This window comes from Oncorhynchus keta, unplaced genomic scaffold (genome assembly GCF_023373465.1).
Source record: "Oncorhynchus keta strain PuntledgeMale-10-30-2019 unplaced genomic scaffold, Oket_V2 Un_contig_28845_pilon_pilon, whole genome shotgun sequence".
NCBI lineage: Eukaryota > Metazoa > Chordata > Actinopteri > Salmoniformes > Salmonidae > Oncorhynchus > Oncorhynchus keta.
The window spans coordinates 8,650-30,000 of NW_026286251.1; the positions used below are offsets into that span (position 1 = coordinate 8,650).

Consider the following 21,351-nt stretch of genomic DNA (forward strand, 5'->3'; position numbering starts at 1 on the left):
GGACCCACTCACTGTCACAGTCATACGCTGGACCTAGTTTTGTCCCATGGAATAAATGTTGTGGATCTTAATGTTTTTCCTCATAATCCTGGACTATCGGACCACCATTTTATTACGTTTGCAATTGCAACAAATAATCTGCTCAGACCCCAACCAAGGAACATCAAAAGTCGTGCTATAAATTCACAGACAACACAAAGATTCCTTGATGCCCTTCCAGACTCCCTCTGCCTACCCAAGGACGCCAGAGGACAAAAATCCGTTAACCACCTAACTGAGGATCTCAATTTAACCTTGCGCAATACCTAGATGCAGTTGCACCCCTAAAAACTAAAAAAATGTCTCATAAGAAACTAGCTCCCTGGTACACAGAAAATACCCGAGCTCTGAAGCAAGCTTCCAGAAAATTGGAACGGAAATGGCGCCACACCAAACTGGAAGTCTTCCGACTAGCTTGGAAGGACGGTACCGTGCAGTACCGAAGAGCCCTTACTGCTGCTCGATCGTCCTATTTTTCTAACTTAATTGAGGAAAATAAGAACAATCCGAAATTCCTTTTTGATACTGTGGCAAAGCTAACTAAAAGCAGCATTCCCCAAGAGAGGATGACTTTCACTTTAGCAGTGATAAATTCATGAACTTCTTTGAGGAAAAGATTATGATTATTAGAAAGCAAATTACGGACTCCTCTTTAAACCTGCGTATTCCTCCAAACCTCAGTTGTCCTGAGTCTGCACAACTCTGCCAGGACCTAGGATCAAGAGAGACGCTCAAGTGTTTTAGTACTATATCTCTTGACACAATGATGAAAATAATCATGGCCTCTAAACCTTCAAGCTGTATACTGGACCCTATTCCAACTAAACTACTGAAAGAGCTGCTTCCTGTGCTTGGCCCTCCTATGTTGAACATAATAAACGGCTCTCTATCCACTGGATGTGTACCAAACTCACTAAAAGTGGCAGTAATAAAGCCTCTCTTGAAAAAGCCAAACCTTGACCCAGAAAATATAAAAAACTATCGGCCTATATCGAATCTTCCATTCCTCTCAAAGATTTTAGAGAAGGCTGTTGCGCAGCAACTCACTGCCTTCCTGAAGACAAACAATGTATACGAAATGCTTCAGTCTGGTTTTAGACCCCATCATAGCACTGAGACGGCACTTGTGAAGGTGGTAAATGACATTTTAATGGCATCGGACCGAGGCTCTGCATCTGTCCTCGTGCTCCTAGACCTTAGTGCTGCTTTTGATACCATCGATCACCACATTCTTTTGGAGAGATTGGAAACCCAAATTGGTCTACACGGACAAGTTCTGGCCTGGTTTAGATCTTATCTGTCGGAAAGATATCAGTTTGTCTCTGTGAATGGTTTGTCCTCTGACAAATCAACTGTACATTTCGGTGTTCCTCAAGGTTCTGTTTTAGGACCACTATTGTTTTCACTATATATTTTACCTCTTGGGGATGTTATTCGAAAACATAATGTAAACTTTCACTGCTATGCGGATGACACACAGCTGTACATTTCAATGAAACATGGTGAAGCCCCAAAATTGCCCTCGCTAGAAGCATGTGTTTCAGACATAAGGAAGTGGATGGCTGCAAACTTTCTACTATTAAACTCGGACAAAACAGAGATGCTTGTTCTAGGTCCCAAGAAACAAAAAGAGATCTTCTGTTGAATCTGACAATTAATCTTAATGGTTGTACAGTCGTCTCAAATAAAACTGTGAAGGACCTCGGCGTTACTCTGGACCCTGATCTCTCTTTTGAAGAACATATCAAGACCATTTCGAGGACAGCTTTTTTCCATCTACGTAACATTGCAAAAATCAGAAACTTTCTGTCCAAAAATGATGCAGAAAAATTAATCCATGCTTTTGTCACTTCTAGGTTAGACTACTGCAATGCTCTATTTTCCGGCTACCCGGATAAAGCACTAAATAAACTTCAGTTAGTGCTAAATACGGCTGCTAGAATCCTGACTAGAACCAAAAAATTTGATCATATTACTCCAGTGCTAGCCTCTCTACACTGGCTTCCTGTCAAAGCAAGGGCTGATTTCAAGGTTTTACTGCTAACCTACAAAGCATTACATGGGCTTGCTCCTACCTACCTCTCTGATTTGGTCCTGCCGTACATACCTACACGCACGCTACGGTCACAAGACGCAGGCCTCCTAATTGTCCCTAGAATTTCTAAGCAAACAGCTGGAGGCAGGGCTTTCTCCTATAGAGCTCCATTTTTATGGAACGGTCTGCCTACCCATGTCAGAGACGCAAACTCGGTCTCAACCTTTAAGTCTTTACTGAAGACTCATCTCTTCAGTGGGTCATATGATTGAGTGTAGTCTGGCCCAGGAGTGGGAAGGTGAACGGAAAGGCTCTGGAGCAACGAACCGCCCTTGCTGTCTCTGCCTGGCCGGTTCCCCTCTTTCCACTGGGATTCTCTGCCTCTAACCCTGTTACGGGGCTGAGTCACTGGCTTGCTGGGGCTCTCTCGTGCCGTCCCTGGGGGGGTGCGTCACCTGGGTGGGTTGATTCACTGTTGTGGTCGGCCTGTCTGGGTGCCCCCCTTGGGTTGTACCGTGGCGGAGATCTTTGTGGGCTATACTCGGCCTTGTCTCAGGATGGTAAGTTGGTGGTTGAAGATATCCCTCTAGTGGTGTGGGGGATGTGCTTTGGCAAAGTGGGTGGGGTTATATCCTTCCTGTTTGGCCCTGTCCGGGGTGTCCTCGGATGGGGCCACAGTGTCTCCTGACCCCTCCTGTCTCAGCCTCCAGTATTTATGCTGCAGTAGTTTATGTGTCGGGGGGCTAGGGTCAGTTTGTTATATCTGGAGTACTTCTCCTGTCCTATTCGGTGTCCTGTGTGAATCTAAGTGTGCGTTCTCTAATTCTCTCCTTCTCTCTTTCTTTCTCTCTCTCGGAGGACCTGAGCCCTAGGACCATGTCCCAGGACTACCTGACATGAGGACTCCTTGCTGTCCCCAGTCCACCTGGCCATGCTCCTGCTCCAGTTTCAACTGACCTGAGCCCTAGGACCGTGCCCCAGGACTACCTGACATGAAGGCTCCTTGCTGTCCCCAGTCCACCTGACTGTGCTGCTGCTCCAGTTTCAACTGTTCTGCCTTATTATTATTCGACCATGCTGGTCATTTATGAACATTTGAACATCTTGGTCATGTTCTGTTATAATCTCTACCCGGGCCAGCCAGAAGAGGACTGGCCACCCCACATAGCCCGGTTCCTCTCTAGGTTTCTTCCTAGGTTTTGGCCTTTCTAGGGAGTTTTCCTAGCCACCGTGCTTTTACACCTGCATTGTTTGCTGTTTGGGGTTTTAGGCTGGGTTTCTGTACAGCACTTTGAGATATCAGCTGATGTACGAAGGGCTATATAAATAAATTTGATTTGATTTGATTTGATTTGATTGAGCCATACTGCCCAGCCCTACAGGACAGTACCAGAGAGACATGCTATTGAGCCATACTGCCCAGCACCAGAGAGACATGCTATTGAGCCATACTGCCCAGCCCTACAGGACAGTACCAGAGAGACATGCTATTGAGCCATACTGCCCAGCCCTACAGGACAGTACCAGAGAGACATGCTATTGAGCCATCCTGCCCAGCCCTACAGGACAGTACCAGAGAGACATGCTATTGAGCCATACTGCCCAGCCCTATAGGACAGTACCAGAGAGACATGCTATTGAGCCATACTGCCCAGCCCTACAGGACAGTACCAGAGACATGCTATTGAGCCATCCTTGCCCAGCCCTACAGGACAGTACCAGAGAGACATGCTATTGAGCCATACTGCCCAGCCCTACAGGACAGTACCAGAGAGACATGCTATTGAGCCATACTGCCCAGCCCTACAGGACAGTACCAGAGAGACATGCTATTGAGCCATACTGCCCAGCCCTACAGGACAGTACCAGAGAGACATGCTATTGAGCCATACTGCCCAGCCCTAAAGGACAGTACCAGAGAGACATGCTATTGAGCCATACTGCCCAGCCCTACAGGACAGTACCAGAGACACGCTATTGAGCCATACTGCCCAGCCCTACAGGACAGTACCAGAGAGACATGCTATTGAGCCATACTGCCCAGCCCTAAAGGACAGTACCAGAGACACGCTATTGAGCCATACTGCCCAGCCCTACAGGACAGTACCAGAGAGACATGCTATTGAGCCATACTGCCCAGCCCTAAAGGACAGTACCAGAGATACATGCTATTGAGCCATACTGCCCAGCCCTAAAGGACAGTACCAGAGATACATGCTATTGAGCCATACTGCCCAGCCCTACAGGACAGTACCAGAGAGACATGCTATTGAGCCATACTGCCCAGCCCTACAGGACAGTACCAGAGAGACATGCTATTGAGCCATACTGCCCAGCCCTACAGGACAGTACCAGAGAGACATGCTATTGAGCCATACTGCCCAGCCCTACAGGACAGTACCAGAGAGACATGCTATTGAGCCATACTGCCCAGCCCTACAGGACAGTACCAGAGAGACATGCTATTGAGCCATACTGCCCAGCCCTACAGGACAGTACCAGAGAGACATGCTATTGAGCCATACTGCCCAGCCCTACAGGACAGTACCAGAGACATGCTATTGAGCCATACTGCCCAGCCCTAAAGGACAGTACCAGAGAGACACGCTATTGAGCCATACTGCCCAGCCCTACAGGACAGTACCAGAGAGACATGCTATTGAGCCATACTGCCCAGCCCTAAAGGACAGTACCAGAGAGACATGCTATTGAGCCATACTGCCCAGCCCTACAGGACAGTACCAGAGAGACATGCTATTGAGCCATACTGCCCAGCCCTACAGGACAGTACCAGAGAGACACGCTATTGAGCCATACTGCCCAGCCCTACAGGACAGTACCAGAGAGACACGCCATTGAGCCATACTGCCCAGCCCTACAGGACAGTACCAGAGAGACATGCTATTGAGCCATACTGCCCAGCCCTACAGGACAGTACCAGAGAGACATGCTATTGAGCCATACTGCCCAGCCCTACAGGACAGTACCAGAGAGACATGCTATTGAGCCATACTGCCCAGCCCTACAGGACAGTACCAGAGAGACATGCTATTGAGCCATACTGCCCAGCCCTACAGGACAGTACCAGAGAGACATGCTATTGAGCCATACTGCCCAGCCCTACAGGACAGTACCAGAGAGACATGCTATTGAGCCATACTGCCCAGCCCTACAGGACAGTACCAGAGAGACATGCTATTGAGCCATACTGCCCAGCCCTAAAGGACAGTACCAGAGAGACATGCTATTGAGCCATACTGCCCAGCCCTACAGGACAGTACCAGAGAGACATGCTATTGAGCCATACTGCCCAGCCCTACAGGACAGTACCAGAGAGACATGCTATTGAGCCATACTGCCCAGCCCTACAGGACAGTACCAGAGAGACATGCTATTGAGCCATACTGCCCAGCCCTAAAGGACAGTACCAGAGAGACATGCTATTGAGCCATACTGCCCAGCCCTACAGGACAGTACCAGAGAGACACGCTATTGAGCCATACTGCCCAGCCCTACAGGACAGTACCAGAGAGACATGCTATTGAGCCATACTGCCCAGCCCTACAGGACAGTACCAGAGAGACATGCTATTGAGCCATACTGCCCAGCCCTAAAGGACAGTACCAGAGAGACATGCTATTGAGCCATACTGCCCAGCCCTACAGGACAGTACCAGAGAGACATGCTATAGAGCCATACTGCCCAGCCCTACAGGACAGTACCAGAGACACGCTATTGAGCCATACTGCCCAGCCCTACAGGACAGTACCAGAGAGACATGCTATTGAGCCATACTGCCCAGCCCTACAGGACAGTACCAGAGAGACACGCTATTGAGCCATACTGCCCAGCCCTACAGGACAGTACCAGAGAGACATGCTATTGAGCCATACTGCCCAGCCCTACAGGACAGTACCAGAGAGACATGCTATTGAGCCATACTGCCCAGCCCTAAAGGACAGTACCAGAGAGACATGCTATTGAGCCATACTGCCCAGCCCTACAGGACAGTACCAGAGAGACATGCTATAGAGCCATACTGCCCAGCCCTACAGGACAGTACCAGAGAGACACGCTATTGAGCCATACTGCCCAGCCCTACAGGACAGTACCAGAGAGACATGCTATTGAGCCATACTGCCCAGCCCTACAGGACAGTACCAGAGAGACATGCTATTGAGCCATACTGCCCAGCCCTACAGGACAGTACCAGAGAGACATGCTATTGAGCCATACTGCCCAGCCCTACAGGACAGTACCAGAGAGACATGCTATTGAGCCATACTGCCCAGCCCTACAGGACAGTACCAGAGAGACATGCTATTGAGCCATACTGCCCAGCCCTACAGGACAGTACCAGAGAGACATGCTATTGATTCTGCACCGGTCTGTCTGTTCAATACCCAATATATACTGAGCATTATTTCTGGAGAGAATGTTATATAAATAGCTTAAATTTAAAAATACAAATTGATGCATCTGTTGTTTTGTATAACAGCTCAAACCCGTTGCCATGGTACCGGGACATCGAAGATCCGTTTTATGTCGCTTCGTTGTCAACCCTCTTGACTGTAAGTGAAACTGATACATTTGACGATTTATAAAGGAGTCATTTTAAGTCATTTTTGATTCTTAATTGTTGGCAGACAAACTAAGTCATTATTTTCGCAAAATATTTAGCTGGTCCGTGTTTCTCCAGGGTGCTGTTGGAGAGATGCGCCGCTATGACGTTCCATCAACTTCCGGTCAAAAATAATCTGCATAAATCATGTAGCCTACGGTAGGCTACATCATCTATGACACTGTCGTGAAACAGACACTTTTTACATCATACAAGCACGCTTCTCCGATAAAATAGACTAAACAAAATGAAGGCCATTAAAAAAATATATTCGATGTGAATGACATGTTAACAAATATTACATTCTAAAAATAAAAATAAAAATCAGGCTACCCACACTTGCTGTCCAGGAGTTTCACCCTGCGGGCTAAATCATGATAATCAGTAATTACAAGTTGATATTCCTTAATGGTTTTTGACTAACTGATCATAGCAACAACAACAAAAAATACAATAATTCAGCATTTCCTGCTGTGCAAATACATTGACTCATTGCAAATAGGCTCACTGATCAAGTTGGGTAACTGATATTCAGAGCTTAAACAGCCAAAATGATTAGTCACAGGAATCAAGACTAATAACACAATGCAAATGTCTGTTTTATACAACCGGTACCACGCAGACACTGGCTACACTATTCTAGTTGTGTAGGGCGGATGTTTTGTTGTTGTCTCGTCTCGGGTGGAAGAACGGCCAGGACCGGGCCTGCACTGCCGTGTTTGTTCACGAACCACTAAACTGGAATTATTGACGATATCGTCATATCTAGACTGTCAACATTAGTCGTTCTTAAATGCACAAAAATATGAATGCACCTACAGCTGTTGTTGAACATACGCTAGCTATTTAACTCACCAAATCCCTTGTAGAAAAGACAGCTAGCTAGCAAGCTAACGTAGCTAGCAAGTCCCTGTCCTCCCTTTTTTCCACGTGGAAAATGAAGTAGCTAGCCAGCTTTATCTCGTCAGTTTTTGCTAAGGATCCTTTAGGACTTTCAAACAAAGTTGTCCTCTGGCTGTTGCATTTCGGAGATTGAAAATAGGATATATTTATAGCTGGCTCCAAGCACGAACGTTTCAGCTACTATCTTGCAAGGTAGCAACTTCCGCTTTGACTGGCATTGTTGTTCTTCTTCTACGGTATTTTTGCGGTCCGCAAACAAGTGTTGGGTGCATTCCGCCACCTCCTGTACAAGTGGTAAACGATAGAAGAAGGAAAAAAACTAAATTGTTGGAAATAAACATTAAAAACCTATCCTACTCCGTCTGTCAAGGTCCAACTCAAGTCACATCCTGACTACGGCTCAGTGGCCTGTGAGGACAGAACATTCTGCGACAGGATTTCTTGCAAGGCCTCGGCTGTAAACTCAGCCACAAAAGAGCGTCCTGTATGCACTAAACAATTACTAAAATGTTCTCTGATTTCTTCTTTGTTACGTGCTGCGTAGTTTATGACGAGGCACTAAATGCAACAAAGACCAACTTTTTTCACGTGCAATATATCAGGATTCCTTGGTTGCCGAGAAACATTCACTGGCGCAAGGCTCTATTACCATGGCGTCTTCAACGCCACTCGCCCCTTCCACTCTTCTCACCGCCTCCAGATAGGAGACACACTGGACATCCCTCACTCTTGCCACCTCTGTCTCCTTCCCCCTAACTGGACAATCCGGGAAATGAAGGCGCATGTTCGCCACTTACAGTTGCAGCATAACCTCAGTTGGCACACGATATTATTCCGGTCTGCATACACTTGACACGTGACCAAATATGTTTTGCATTTATGACACTAGAGGGGTTTGTGCACAAAATCTCTTAGACGATATTTCACAAATTCTAACTTTACATGAGAAGGGAGAGACTTTTCATCGAAGAACAGTAGTATGGACGATGTGAATTTCCTTACTCCATCCACCATACCCGTCAGCTGACATGCACCAATCACTTCACCTACTTCCTCGGCTGGGTAGCCTAGTGGTTAGAGCTTTGGACTAATAACCGAAAAGTTGCTAAATCGATTCACCGAGCTGACAAGGTAAAAAATCTGTCGTTCTGCCCCTGAACAAGGCAGTTAACCCACTGTTCCTAGGCCGTCATTGAAAATAAGAATTTGTTCTTAACTGACTTGCCTGGTTAAATAAAGGTAAAATAAAAATATATAATCTGCATGCGCCACCCAAGAGCTAAACCCTCGTGGACAGGCGCCCTGCTTTGGAAATCCGTGCACAAAACCTTACATTCAAATGTCTTTTTGAGGCGCAAAGCATCATGCTCCTTCTGCCCCAGCGGACACACCCAAAACATCTGAATTAAGCCCCAGGAGGACATTCCCCCGTTGACCTACTAACACGCTCATTGACCACTATCATGCTCCTTCTGCCCCAGTGGACACACCCAAAACATCTGAATTAAGCCCCAGGAGGACATTCCCCCGTTGACCTACTAACACGCTCATTGACCACTAAAGGTCTCTTCCAGATCTATCAAAAAGGCTCTGATCTTACATTTAGCCTGTGACTGTGACTGAACTGAGGAGTCAAAACAATAAAAAAAAAAAAAAAAAACGTCTACACACACACACACCACGTAACTCAATGATTTTAATGAACCAATGTTTCTGTACACAGTGAATTTGGAGGAGGGGGGTGGAATGTTCATATATAATAAATTAAAACCAAATTCAGAATCTGTAGAACTGGATTCAAGCACAGATGTGGGAAAAGAGGTCACTGGAACGCAGGACGCTGTGACTGCGTCGTTGGCTCACATTCAACAAATCTGATCCAACCAAGTGGATATATTCGTCCAATCCGTTGTGTGATTTGTGATGTAACAGGCCCACAAAGTGGTTTCGAAATATTTGTCTGTTTCCTCTGCATGACACATTTTTGAAGTTGTCCCTTTCCCTGTTGAGAAGAAGTAACTGCTGAACGCTAACATCCTGGCTCTTATGAGCTTGTAGCATCAACGATCTGTGTTCGTCAAAGTCCTTTTGTTACTGTAATGCAGTTGATTTGGTGATGATGACAGGAATATGTGTTAGGGGTTGACATCCATACAAACATTATACTCTGATTCTTACCTCAACATATAGTGAGGGGACCATGAGGAGATTCGGGATCTTTCCCCCCATGGCATCTTTCTCCCACCTGTGTCCATGGCATCTTTCTCCCACCTGTGTCCATGGCATCTTTCTCCCACCTGTGTCCATGGCATCTTTCTCCCACCTGTGTCCATGGCATCTTTCTCCCACCTGTGTCCATGGCATCTTTCTCCCACCTGTGTCCATGGCATCTTTCTCCCACCTGTGTCCATGGCATCTTTCTCCCACCTGTGTCCATGGCATCTTTCTCCCACCTGTGTCCATGGCATCTTTCTCCCACCTGTGTCCATGGCATCTTTCTCCCACCTGTGTCCATGGCATCTTTCTCCCACCTGTGTCCATGGCATCTTTCTCCCACCTGTGTCCATGGCATCTTTCTCCCACCTGTGTCCATGGCATCTTTCTCCCACCTGTGTCCATGGCATCTTTCTCCCACCTGTGTCCATGGCATCTTTCTCCCACCTGTGTCCATGGCATCTTTCTCCCACCTGTGTCCATGGCATCTTTCTCCCACCTGTGTCCATGGCATCTTTCTCCCACCTGTGTCCATGGCATCTTTCTCCCACCTGTGTCCATGGCATCTTTCTCCCACCTGTGTCCATGGCATCTTTCTCCCACCTGTGTCCATGGCATCTTTCTCCCACCTGTGTCCATGGCATCTTTCTCCCACCTGTGTCCATGGCATCTTTCTCCCACCTGTGTCCATGGCATCTTTCTCCCACCTGTGTCCATGGCATCTTTCTCCCACCTGTATCCATGGCATCTTTCTCCCACCTGTGTCCATGGCATCTTTCTCCCACCTGTGTCCATGGCATCTTTCTCCCACCTGTGTCCATGGCATCTTTCTCCCACCTGTGTCCATGGCATCTTTCTCCCACCTGTGTCCATGGCATCTTTCTCCCACCTGTGTCCATGGCATCTTTCTCCCACCTGTATCCATGGCATCTTTCTCCCACCTGTATCCATGGCATCTTTCTCCCACCTGTATCCATGGCATTTCTATTGTTTTGGTCGAGTTCCATTCACCTCTTTACCGCATATATATTATATATATAGAATAGACAGGTGTCATAATGCCTAGTGCCAGAGGAGTCCAGCAGCGGAACTTTGGACTTTTCTGAGTTTATGGAAGGTTCTGGAACTGATCCTGGGGAGGCAGATGGATCTGGAACTTTGTGCTGTTCAGATTTATTTGAGGATTCTGGAACTGATCCTGGGGAGGCAGATGGATCTGGAACTTTGTGCTGTTCAGATTTATTTGAGGATTCTGGAACTGATCCTGGGGAGGCAGATGGATCTGGAACTTTGTGCTGTTCAGATTTATTTGAGGATTCTGGAACTGATCCTGGGGAGGCAGATGGATCTGGAACTTGGTGCTGTTCAGATGTATTTGAGGGTTCTGGAACTGATCCTGGGAAGGCAGATGGATCTGGAACTTTGTGCTGTTCAGATTTATTTGAGGGTTCTGGAACTGATCCTGGGGAGGCAGATTGGTACACACTTCACCTGTTGCGTGTGATTTCTGGTGCACTTTCAATGTTCCTGTTCTAGCAAAGCTCTTTCCACATTCTCCACAGATGTACGGCTTCTCTCCTGTGTGTGTTCGCATGTGATCTTTCAGGTGTTGCGAATGAGCGAATTTCTTCTCACACTGATCGCAGATATGAGGTTTCTCTCCGGTGTGCATTCGCAGGTGTGCTTTGAGTTGTTGCGAATGAGCGAATCCCTTCTCACACTGATCACAGACAAACGGCTTCTCTCCAGTGTGTGTTCTCATGTGGGATTTCAGGTGTTGTGGTTGAGTGAATTTCCTCTCACACTGATCACAGCTAAATGGCTTCTCTCCTGTGTGCGTTCGCAGGTGTTCTTTCAGGTGTTGCGAATGACCAAATTTCTTCCCACATTGATCACAGCCGTAAGGTTTCTCTCCAGTGTGCATTCTCTGGTGAACTTTCAACCTGCCTGATTCACGGAAGCTCTTCCCACACCGGTCACAGCAGTACGGTTTCTCTCCTGTATGAGTCAGCTTATGTTTAATCAGGGTTCCTGACAGAGCAAAACTTTTCCCACATAGATCACAGCTGTAAGGCTTCTCTCCTGTGTGTGTCCTCCGATGGTTAGCCAGGGTATGTGATTCAAAGAAACTCTTCCCACAATCCGCACAGCTGTAAGGCTTCTCTCCAGCATGTTGTTTTCGCTTGTGCTTTGCCAGGGATCCCGGATTGACAAAGCTCTGCCCACACTGATCACAGACATACGGTTTCTCTCCTGTGTGCGAACGACGGTGGCTGGCCAGTAGGCCTGACTGAGAAAAGCTCTTCCCACACTTCTCACAGCTGTAGGGTTTCTCTCCAGTGTGTGTTCGCTGGTGTCGGTTCAGATTGAAGGCTACGTTAAAAGTCTTCCCACATACATCACAGCTATGCGGTTTCTCTCCGGTGTGTGTTCTCAGATGAGTTGCCAGGCTTCCTGACTGTGTGAATGTCTTCCCACACTGACTACAACAGTAAGGCTTCTCTCCAGTGTGTGTTCGCTGAGTCACTTCCGACTGTCGAGGCTTCCCAGCTTCACGGCAGTCTGCAGCGTCCCCATCACCATCAGACTGGCTGGGACTCGAGGACACGCTGCTTGATGCACTGGAGCTCACGGTTACATGTCTACCATCCTCCTGTCTACCATCCTCCTGTCTACCATCCTCCTGTATACCATCCTCCTGTATACCATCCTCCTGTATACCTCTGATGTCCTCTTTCAGTCGGAGTAACCAAGACTTTGAATCCTCATTTTCCCAGATTTCCTCCATGATTTGACGCCGCAGCGTGCGTTCACTGTTTTCTTTACCTTTGAACCGATCCTCGGATCCTATTCCACAACGAACGCACAGGTAACATAAGTTGTCCTTGGTTAGGGTGTATAAACTCTGTTCCAGTCCATCCAACAGCTTGTCCCTCTTTAGACTCATGTTGTCCTGCTGGTGGGAATAACAACAATGCAGTCAATGGCAAGACAGCAGGAAGTCCAAACACTTTAGATGACCTGAAGAAGAAGACAACAGCAGGAAGTCCATACACTTTAGATGACCTGTAGTAGAAGAGAGCAGGAAGTCCATACACTTTAGATGACCTGTAGAAGAAGAGAGCAGGAAGTCCATACACTTTAGATGACCTGTAGAAGAAGAGAGCAGGAAGTCCATACACTTTAGATGACCTGTAGAAGAAGAGAGCAGGAAGTCCATACACTTTAGATGACCTGTAGTAGAAGACAGCAGGAAGTCCATACACTTTAGATGACCTGTAGAAGAAGAGAGCAGGAAGTCCATACACTTTAGATGACCTGTAGAAGAAGAGAGCAGGAAGTCCATACACTTTAGATGACCTGTAGTAGAAGAGAGCAGGAAGTCCATACACTTTAGATGACCTGTAGAAGAAGAGAGCAGGAAGTCCATACACTTTAGATGACCTGTAGAAGAGAGCAGGAAGTCCATACACTTTAGATGACCTGTAGAAGAGAGCAGGAAGTCCATACACTTTAGATGACCTGTAGAAGAAGAGAGCAGGAAGTCCATACACTTTAGATGACCTGTAGTAGAAGACAGCAGGAAGTCCATACACTTTAGATGACCTGTAGAAGAAGAGAGCAGGAAGTCCATACACTTTAGATGACCTGTAGTAGAAGACAGCAGGAAGTCCATACACTTTAGATGACCTGTAGTAGAAGACAGCAGGAAGTCCATACACTTTAGATGACCTGTAGTAGAAGAGAGCAGGAAGTCCATACACTTTAGATGACCTGTAGTGGAAGACAGCAGGAAGTCCATACACTTTAGATGACCTGTAGAAGAAAGAGAGCAGGAAGTCCATACACTTTAGATGACCTGTAGTAGAAGACAGCAGGAAGTCCATACACTTTAGATGACCTGTAGTAGAAGACAGCAGGAAGTCCATACACTTTAGATGACCTGTAGAAGAAGAAGACAGCAGGAAGTCCATACACTTTAGATGACCTGTAGAAGAAGAAGACAGCAGGAAGTCCATACACTTTAGATGACCTGTAGAAGAAGACAGCAGGAAGTCCATACACTTTAGATGACCTGTAGTGTCCATACACTTTAGATGAGAAGAAGACAGCAGGAAGTCCATACACTTTAGATGACCTGTAGTAGAAGACAGCAGGAAGTCCATACACTTTAGATGACCTGTAGTAGAAGACAGCAGGAAGTCCATACACTTTAGATGACCTGTAGTAGAAGAGAGCAGGAAGTCCATACACTTTAGATGATCTGTAGTAGAAGAAGAGAGCAGGAAGTCCATACACTTTAGATGACCTGTAGTAGAAGACAGCAGGAAGTCCATACACTTTAGATGACCTGTAGTAGAAGACAGCAGGAAGTCCATACACTTTAGATGACCTGTAGTAGAAGACAGCAGGAAGTCCATACACTTTAGATGACCTGTAGTAGAAGACAGCAGGAAGTCCATACACTTTAGATGACCTGTAGAAGAAGACAGCAGGAAGTCCATACACTTTAGATGACCTGTAGTAGAAGACAGCAGGAAGTCCATACACTTTAGATGACCTGTAGTAGAAGACAGCAGGAAGTCCATACACTTTAGATGACCTGTAGTAGAAGACAGCAGGAAGTCCATACACTTTAGATGACCTGTAGTAGAAGACAGCAGGAAGTCCATACACTTTAGATGACCTGTAGTAGAAGACAGCAGGAAGTCCATACACTTTAGATGACCTGTAGTAGAAGACAGCAGGAAGTCCATACACTTTAGATGACCTGTAGTAGAAGACAGCAGGAAGTCCATACACTTTAGATGACCTGTAGTAGAAGACAGCAGGAAGTCCATACACTTTAGATGACCTGTAGTAGAAGACAGCAGGAAGTCCATACACTTTAGATGACCTGTAGTAGAAGACAGCAGGAAGTCCATACACTTTAGATGACCTGTAGTAGAAGACAGCAGGAAGTCCATACACTTTAGATGACCTGTAGTAGAAGACAGCAGGAAGTCCATACACTTTAGATGACCTGTAGTAGAAGACAGCAGGAAGTCCATACACTTTAGATGACCTGTAGTAGAAGACAGCAGGAAGTCCATACACTTTAGATGACCTGTAGTAGAAGACAGCAGGAAGTCCATACACTTTAGATGACCTGTAGTAGAAGACAGCAGGAAGTCCATACACTTTAGATGACCTGTAGTAGAAGACAGCAGGAAGTCCATACACTTTAGATGACCTGTAGTAGAAGACAGCAGGAAGTCCATACACTTTAGATGACCTGTAGTAGAAGACAGCAGGAAGTCCATACACTTTAGATGACCTGTAGTAGAAGACAGCAGGAAGTCCATACACTTTAGATGACCTGTAGTAGAAGACAGCAGGAAGTCCATACACTTTAGATGACCTGTAGTAGAAGACAGCAGGAAGTCCATACACTTTAGATGACCTGTAGTAGAAGACAGCAGGAAGTCCATACACTTTAGATGACCTGTAGAAGAAGACAGCAGGAAGTCCATACACTTTAGATGACCTGTAGTAGAAGACAGCAGGAAGTCCATACACTTTAGATGACCTGTAGTAGAAGACAGCAGGAAGTCCATACACTTTAGATGACCTGTAGTAGAAGACAGCAGGAAGTCCATACACTTTAGATGACCTGTAGTAGAAGACAGCAGGAAGTCCATACACTTTAGATGACCTGTAGTAGAAGACAGCAGGAAGTCCATACACTTTAGATGACCTGTAGTAGAAGACAGCAGGAAGTCCATACACTTTAGATGACCTGTAGTAGAAGACAGCAGGAAGTCCATACACTTTAGATGACCTGTAGTAGAAGACAGCAGGAAGTCCATACACTTTAGATGACCTGTAGTAGAAGACAGCAGGAAGTCCATACACTTTAGATGACCTGTAGTAGAAGACAGCAGGAAGTCCATACACTTTAGATGACCTGTAGTAGAAGACAGCAGGAAGTCCATACACTTTAGATGACCTGTAGTAGAAGACAGCAGGAAGTCCAAACACTTTAGATGACCTGAAGAAGAAGAAGACAGCAGGAAGTCCATACACTTTAGATGACCTGTAGAAGAAGACAGCAGGAAGTCCATACACTTTCGATGACCTGTAGTAGAAGACAGCAGGAAGTCCATACACTTTAGATGACCTGTAGTAGAAGACAGCAGGAAGTCCATACACTTTCGATGACCTGTAGTAGAAGGATAGTGTCAAAATATATATACATCCAATACTTTGATGTTTACAGATCACATGTTACCGATTGAATATTTCCATGGCATTTCAATTTTTGATGTGAACCCGACATGCTGTTGTAATATCAATTAATGCTTTTTATGTATATTGCATGTTTATATAACATTAGTATTTAGAGGCTATTAATCTCAACACTTTACACTCTACCCCGTAAACGGGTTGGAAATGGCAGATTAGGTCACTGATAAGGGAATTACATTGGAACACAGTGGCTGTACAGTAACATTCCACACATGATGTCAGAGCTCAGAGCTGTATGAGATTCAACTGATAGATGCTCTTAAAACGTGAGCACCACACACACACACACACACAACAAGATCTCACCCCCATCCCTCCTGCTAAATGGGACTTCTGCGCATTGTGTCGTCGGAGTAAGAGAGGACTCTATGTGTTCTGAGTTAAGGATTAGAATCAATTCCGCTCTGATGTCATTCATATAAGCATCTTGGAGATGCAGGGTGGAGATGGAGATGCAGGGTGGAGATGGAGATGCAGGGTGGAGATGGAGATGCAGGGTGGAGATGGAGATGCAGGGTGGAGATGGAGATGCAGGGTGGAGATGGAGATGCAGGGTGGAGATGGAGATGCAGGGTGGAGATGGAGATGCAGGGTGGAGATGGAGGGTGGAGATGGAGGGTGGAGATGCAGGGTGGAGATGGAGATGCAGGGTGGAGATGGAGATGCAGGGTGGAGATGGAGATGCAGGGGTGGAGATGCAGGGTGGAGATGGAGATGCAGGGTGGAGATGGAGATGCAGGGTGGGATGGAGATGGAGATGCAGGGTGGAGATGGAGATGCAGGGTGGAGATGGAGGCAGGGTGAGGGTGGAGATGCAGGGTGGGTGGAGATGCAGGGTGGAGATGGAGATGCAGGGTGGAGATGGAGATGCAGGGTGGAGATGGAGATGCAGGGTGGAGATGGAGATGCAGGGTGGAGATGGAGATGCAGGGTGGAGATGGAGATGCAGGGTGGAGATGGAGATGCAGGGTGGAGATGGAGATGCAGGGCTGGGTTCCAAACCCCCAAAAAATCTACAAGTGCTTGCTTCAGTTCCTCAATGGCAAAGCTAGGAGAGTTTAAAAAAAATTATAATTAAACACCTTAAAGATGATGGCTCTTTCGCTGTGTCAAAGTGCAATGAGATGACTTAGTAACAGAGCACACATTGAAGAGGTGTGTGGCCACTTGGAGACACCAGTTAGTCCTCTTACTGAAACCCTTGTCATTTCTGGGGTCTTAGTTGTACCTACCCAAGCCCTTGATCCTGACTCTGTTGCATTACACATAAGAGTAATTGGATGAAGGTATCTTCTGTACAGGGGAGTTTTGTTAATAGCCCCGATGCTTGGTCTGAACATTAACACACAACACGTGCGGTAAGGTTTGGAAGCACAAGGACCTTATCTTTCATATCAGAAAGAACTCATTTTTACAACAACAACAAAAAAAAGGTTAAATTGATGCATTCTAATGATGTTTCTGAATGTCTCCAGTGTATTTTAGGATGTTATAAAGAGAGGACCATAGATGTTATTTATATAATACTATCTACTGTATTCTGTGAAGCCATGTTGTCATCATATATTCTAATATTTAAAAAGTTGTGTGTGGAGGGAACCATTTCAAGGGAACGCATCTCATTTCGTGACGTAATTCATCAAATCGTCTCTAGAACATGACTATATCATACGTGTATAATAATAATTTTTAAAAACGTTAACCTTGATTGAATAAGACACAAATAAACCTTCCACTATTCTATAAAGACCCGTCCGGTAAAGTCACATAAATTAACCGCACATATTCTTTGAGTTGGCGCTGCCTATTTAGCTTACAGTTAGCTAACGATAGCATGCTAACTCACCAGCGGTAAAAGGACAAATCCAAAGTTTCCACGGGATGACCGTTACTTTTGTTGGCGTTGAGATTGAATTGTCGTTGCTCTGAGGTCAGTTTTGTCGATGTACTTTATAGATCGAGTGTATAAAGTATGCCAAGCACAGAATATTTGGTGAAGAATCGCCAGAGTAGGCCGGAATCGAAATGACTTCCGCTTTCCTATGGCCACTTCTTCTTCTATGATATAATGGCGGTCCGCAAACCAACGTTAAAGGTGCATTCCGCCACCTACTGTGCTGGAGTGGGTGGTCAATCACGGTTTACAACATCTCTAAATCCTCCTACCTAACTCATTATTTCTGAGAAAATAAAAAAAAGAGCCTACTAACTTCTAACAGACCCTCTCCCATCCTCAAAATACCTTCCAACCTCAATGACCCTATACTTCAATCTGTCCCTCTCTTAAACACACCTACAACGATATAACAACACATGCTCCATCGTTTCATCGGCCATACACTCGAGACACAAGCCATTCACATGCTTTTGCCAAACAGATGTAATGACGAGTTCAGTGTACAATGTCCAAAGGCGCAATTGAGCAAACACCACCTCTTCCTTTGCATCTTGGTCCACAACCTTTCTGTGGAGGGCATATAAACACCGGCCCTTGGGCTCAGAGTCTCTTCTCTTCTGACACACATCTATCAGAATGGCTCTGATCTTACATTTGGCCTCATCTCGGGGCGGCAGGGTAGCCTAGTGGTTAGAGCGTTGGACTAGTAACCGGAAGGTTGTGAGTTCAAACCCCTGAGCTGACAAGGTACAAATCTGTCGTTCTGCCCCTGAACAGTTAACCCACTTTTCCCAGGCCGTCATTGAAAATAAGAATATTAACTGACTTGCCTGGTTAAATAAAGGTAAAAAAAATTAAAAATCTCTACCCAGTGGAACATTAATATCAATGATATCTCATTTCAAAACTCTTTTGGCTAACTGGTCTACAATGTAATTTCCTTCCACACCCGGGGTGGCAGGGTAGCCTAGTGGTTAGAGCGTTGGACTAGTAATTGGAAGGTTGCAAGTTCAAACCCCTGAGCTGTCGTTCTGCCCCTGAACAGGCAGTTAACCCACTGTTCCTAAGCCGTCATTGAAAATAAGAATTTGTTCTTAACTGACTTGCCTAGTTAAATACAGATGCAGTTTTAAGAAAAACTGTGTTAAGTTAAAAAAAAATAGATAAGTAAAAAATAAGAAATAAAAGTAAAAAATAATGAAAGAGCATCTGTATGTGTGCTTTCCCATAAACTACTAGTCGCCACACCCTATCATAAACTACTAGTCGCCACACCCTATCATAAACTACTAGTCGCCACACCCTATCATAAACCACTAGTCGCCACACCCTATCATAAACTACTAGTCGCCACACCCTATCATAAACTACTAGTCGCCACACCCTATCATAAACTACTAGTCGCCACACCCTATCATAAACTACTAGTCGCCACNTCATAACCCTATCATAAAATACTAGTCGCCACACCCTATCATAAACTACTAGTCGCCACACCCTATGATAAACTACTAGTCGCCACACCCTATCATAAACCACTAGTCGCCACACCCTATCATAAACTACTAGTCGCCACACCCTATCATAAACCACTAGTCACCACACCCTATCATAAACTACTAGTCGCCACACCCTATCATAAACTACTAGTCGCCACACCCTATCATAAACTACTAGTCGCCACACCATATCTCCCTAGAGCCCAATCCTCCTGATATTTCATCAAACATCGCTACAGATAGTCAATGTTGTAACTTAATATTACTACCTGCACTGTAGATTTCCACCATCACATCATTGATATTCAGATGGGACAGTTATATTACAATATACAAGACCTTCCCTTAGGAACGTAGCACACCCACCACAATGTCTCGATGATATATCAGATCTGATTGGACAATAACCAGGAACAATACAGTCAAGACGTGGTCTAAGCCATGTTTCTTGAACACACATGACATCAGGTTGGATCTCTAAATCTATTACACATTTCTTAAACTCCTGACCAGTTAGCAAAAAGGCTTCTGGCCAGTTAGCAAAAAGGCTTCTGGCCAGTTAGCAAGAAGGCTTCTGGCCAGTTAGCAAAAAGGCTTCTGACCAGTTAGCAAAAAGGCTTCTGACCAGTTAGCAAAAAGTCTTCTGGCCAGTTAGCAAAAAGGCTTCTGGCCAGTTAGCAAAAAGGCTTCTGGCATTCCACTGAAGGATAACAAAAAAAACTCTAATTATCATCATACTGAGACATTCCATCATTGGTATTACATATCAATCATGGAGACAGTAACATCTGTTACTCCTAAAAACTCTGTTGCTGCTTCCACAATGACCTTCAACATGGTAGTTTTTCTTTCCACAGAAGCAGTCAGGTTGATGGCCTTTGACCTAACCTTCATTAGAAAGGTTATCAAGTCAATCGGATTAACTATTAAGGTGAACCTTTTTTGCGTGACACATTTGTGTGTGAGAACAAGATTTCTGAACAGGTCTGGTATCAGTGTCTGAAGCCACAACATTAACAACATGTCCTGCAGTAGCACTACTTATACCAGGTTTAACATCTGATTTTAAGAAGAGAATTGTAGAAATATATGCAGGGTTTTTGACTTTACGGTTGTGGTAATGATCCACGCTATCTGGAATCCCTGGGACGTCCATACCGCACGACCACATTGAAGTCGACATTTAAAATGGTAGTGGTTAGGTTTAGGATTTAGGTTAGTGACATCCCAAGGATCCCAGTTAGCACAAACCCTGTGGTAACTCGTGACGACTCTTCTCCTGTGGATCTGGTTGAAAATGCATAACGTGGCGCGGCTACGTCAGCTACACACAAACACATCCACCCACACTCATCATCATCATCATCATCATCATCGCAGCCAACCTGATAACAAATATGTTAAACCAATGACAGTTTATGGGTCAACTTTTATTTGTCACAAAAGACATAGACAACAAACACATTGCAATAAGGATTATGGCAGATCTGTTGCTAGAGACTGGGTTAGGATTAGGGTGAGGATTAGGGTCAGGATTAGGGTTAGGATTAGGGTTAGGATTAGGATTAGGGTTAGGATTAGGGTTAGGGTTAGGATTAGGATTAGGCCGAAACATTTATATAGTTTATTAGTAATAAACATTTGAGGTTAGGATTTGAAATAAACATTTAAACCGTTGTGTCGTGCATAAGAACAGCCCATAGCCGTGGTATATTGGACATATACCACACCCCCTCGGGCCTTATTGCTTAATTACAGACCTGTTCAATAGCACTACTTCAAAATAACACATTTCAAAACAGCTCATTTCACATTTAGGCAAAAAGGGTTTTCTACTAACTCTGATTCCAGATCT

General features: G+C 45.4%; 2 protein-coding genes and 1 long non-coding RNA gene across 51 annotated transcripts in view; all 3 read right to left on the reverse strand.

The window, feature by feature from the left end:
- Window positions 1–9,280: 9,280 nt before the first annotated feature.
- On the reverse strand, window positions 9,281–18,138 carry LOC118381349 (zinc finger protein ZFP2-like). 48 transcript variants are annotated; one of them, XM_052507204.1, is made up of 4 exons: window positions 17,947–18,138; window positions 10,780–12,768; window positions 10,572–10,727; window positions 9,281–10,519 (listed from the first exon to the last, which is right to left on the reverse strand). In XM_052507204.1, exon 2 carries the CDS (start codon window positions 12,757–12,759, stop codon window positions 10,921–10,923), a length of 1,839 nt encoding a protein of 612 aa, XP_052363164.1. In that variant the 5' UTR covers window positions 12,760–12,768; window positions 17,947–18,138; the 3' UTR covers window positions 9,281–10,519; window positions 10,572–10,727; window positions 10,780–10,920. The 48 variants fall into 48 exon arrangements, with proteins under 48 accessions (XP_052363164.1, XP_052363126.1, XP_052363123.1 ...); XM_052507166.1 differs by lacking the exon at window positions 17,947–18,138 and adding an exon at window positions 16,407–16,780 and having other exon boundaries at window positions 9,281–10,467; window positions 10,572–10,675; XM_052507163.1 differs by lacking the exon at window positions 17,947–18,138 and adding an exon at window positions 16,407–16,780 and having other exon boundaries at window positions 9,281–10,493; window positions 10,572–10,675.
- LOC127923218 (uncharacterized) lies at window positions 12,807–15,886 on the reverse strand. Its single transcript, XR_008113710.1, has 3 exons — window positions 15,802–15,886; window positions 13,419–13,460; window positions 12,807–13,046 (listed from the first exon to the last, which is right to left on the reverse strand). It is a non-coding gene; the product is annotated as an uncharacterized LOC127923218 (long non-coding RNA).
- Window positions 18,139–20,905: 2,767 nt separating the features above from the next.
- Window positions 20,906–21,351, reverse strand: part of LOC118381350 (vascular cell adhesion protein 1-like) — a 4,437-nt gene continuing 3,991 nt past the window's right edge. For both annotated transcript variants that reach the window (XM_052507207.1, XM_052507206.1), the window contains exon 5: window positions 20,906–21,351. This exon is cut by the window's right edge and continues 184 nt beyond it. The gene's annotated coding sequence lies outside the window, so the exon portion shown is untranslated.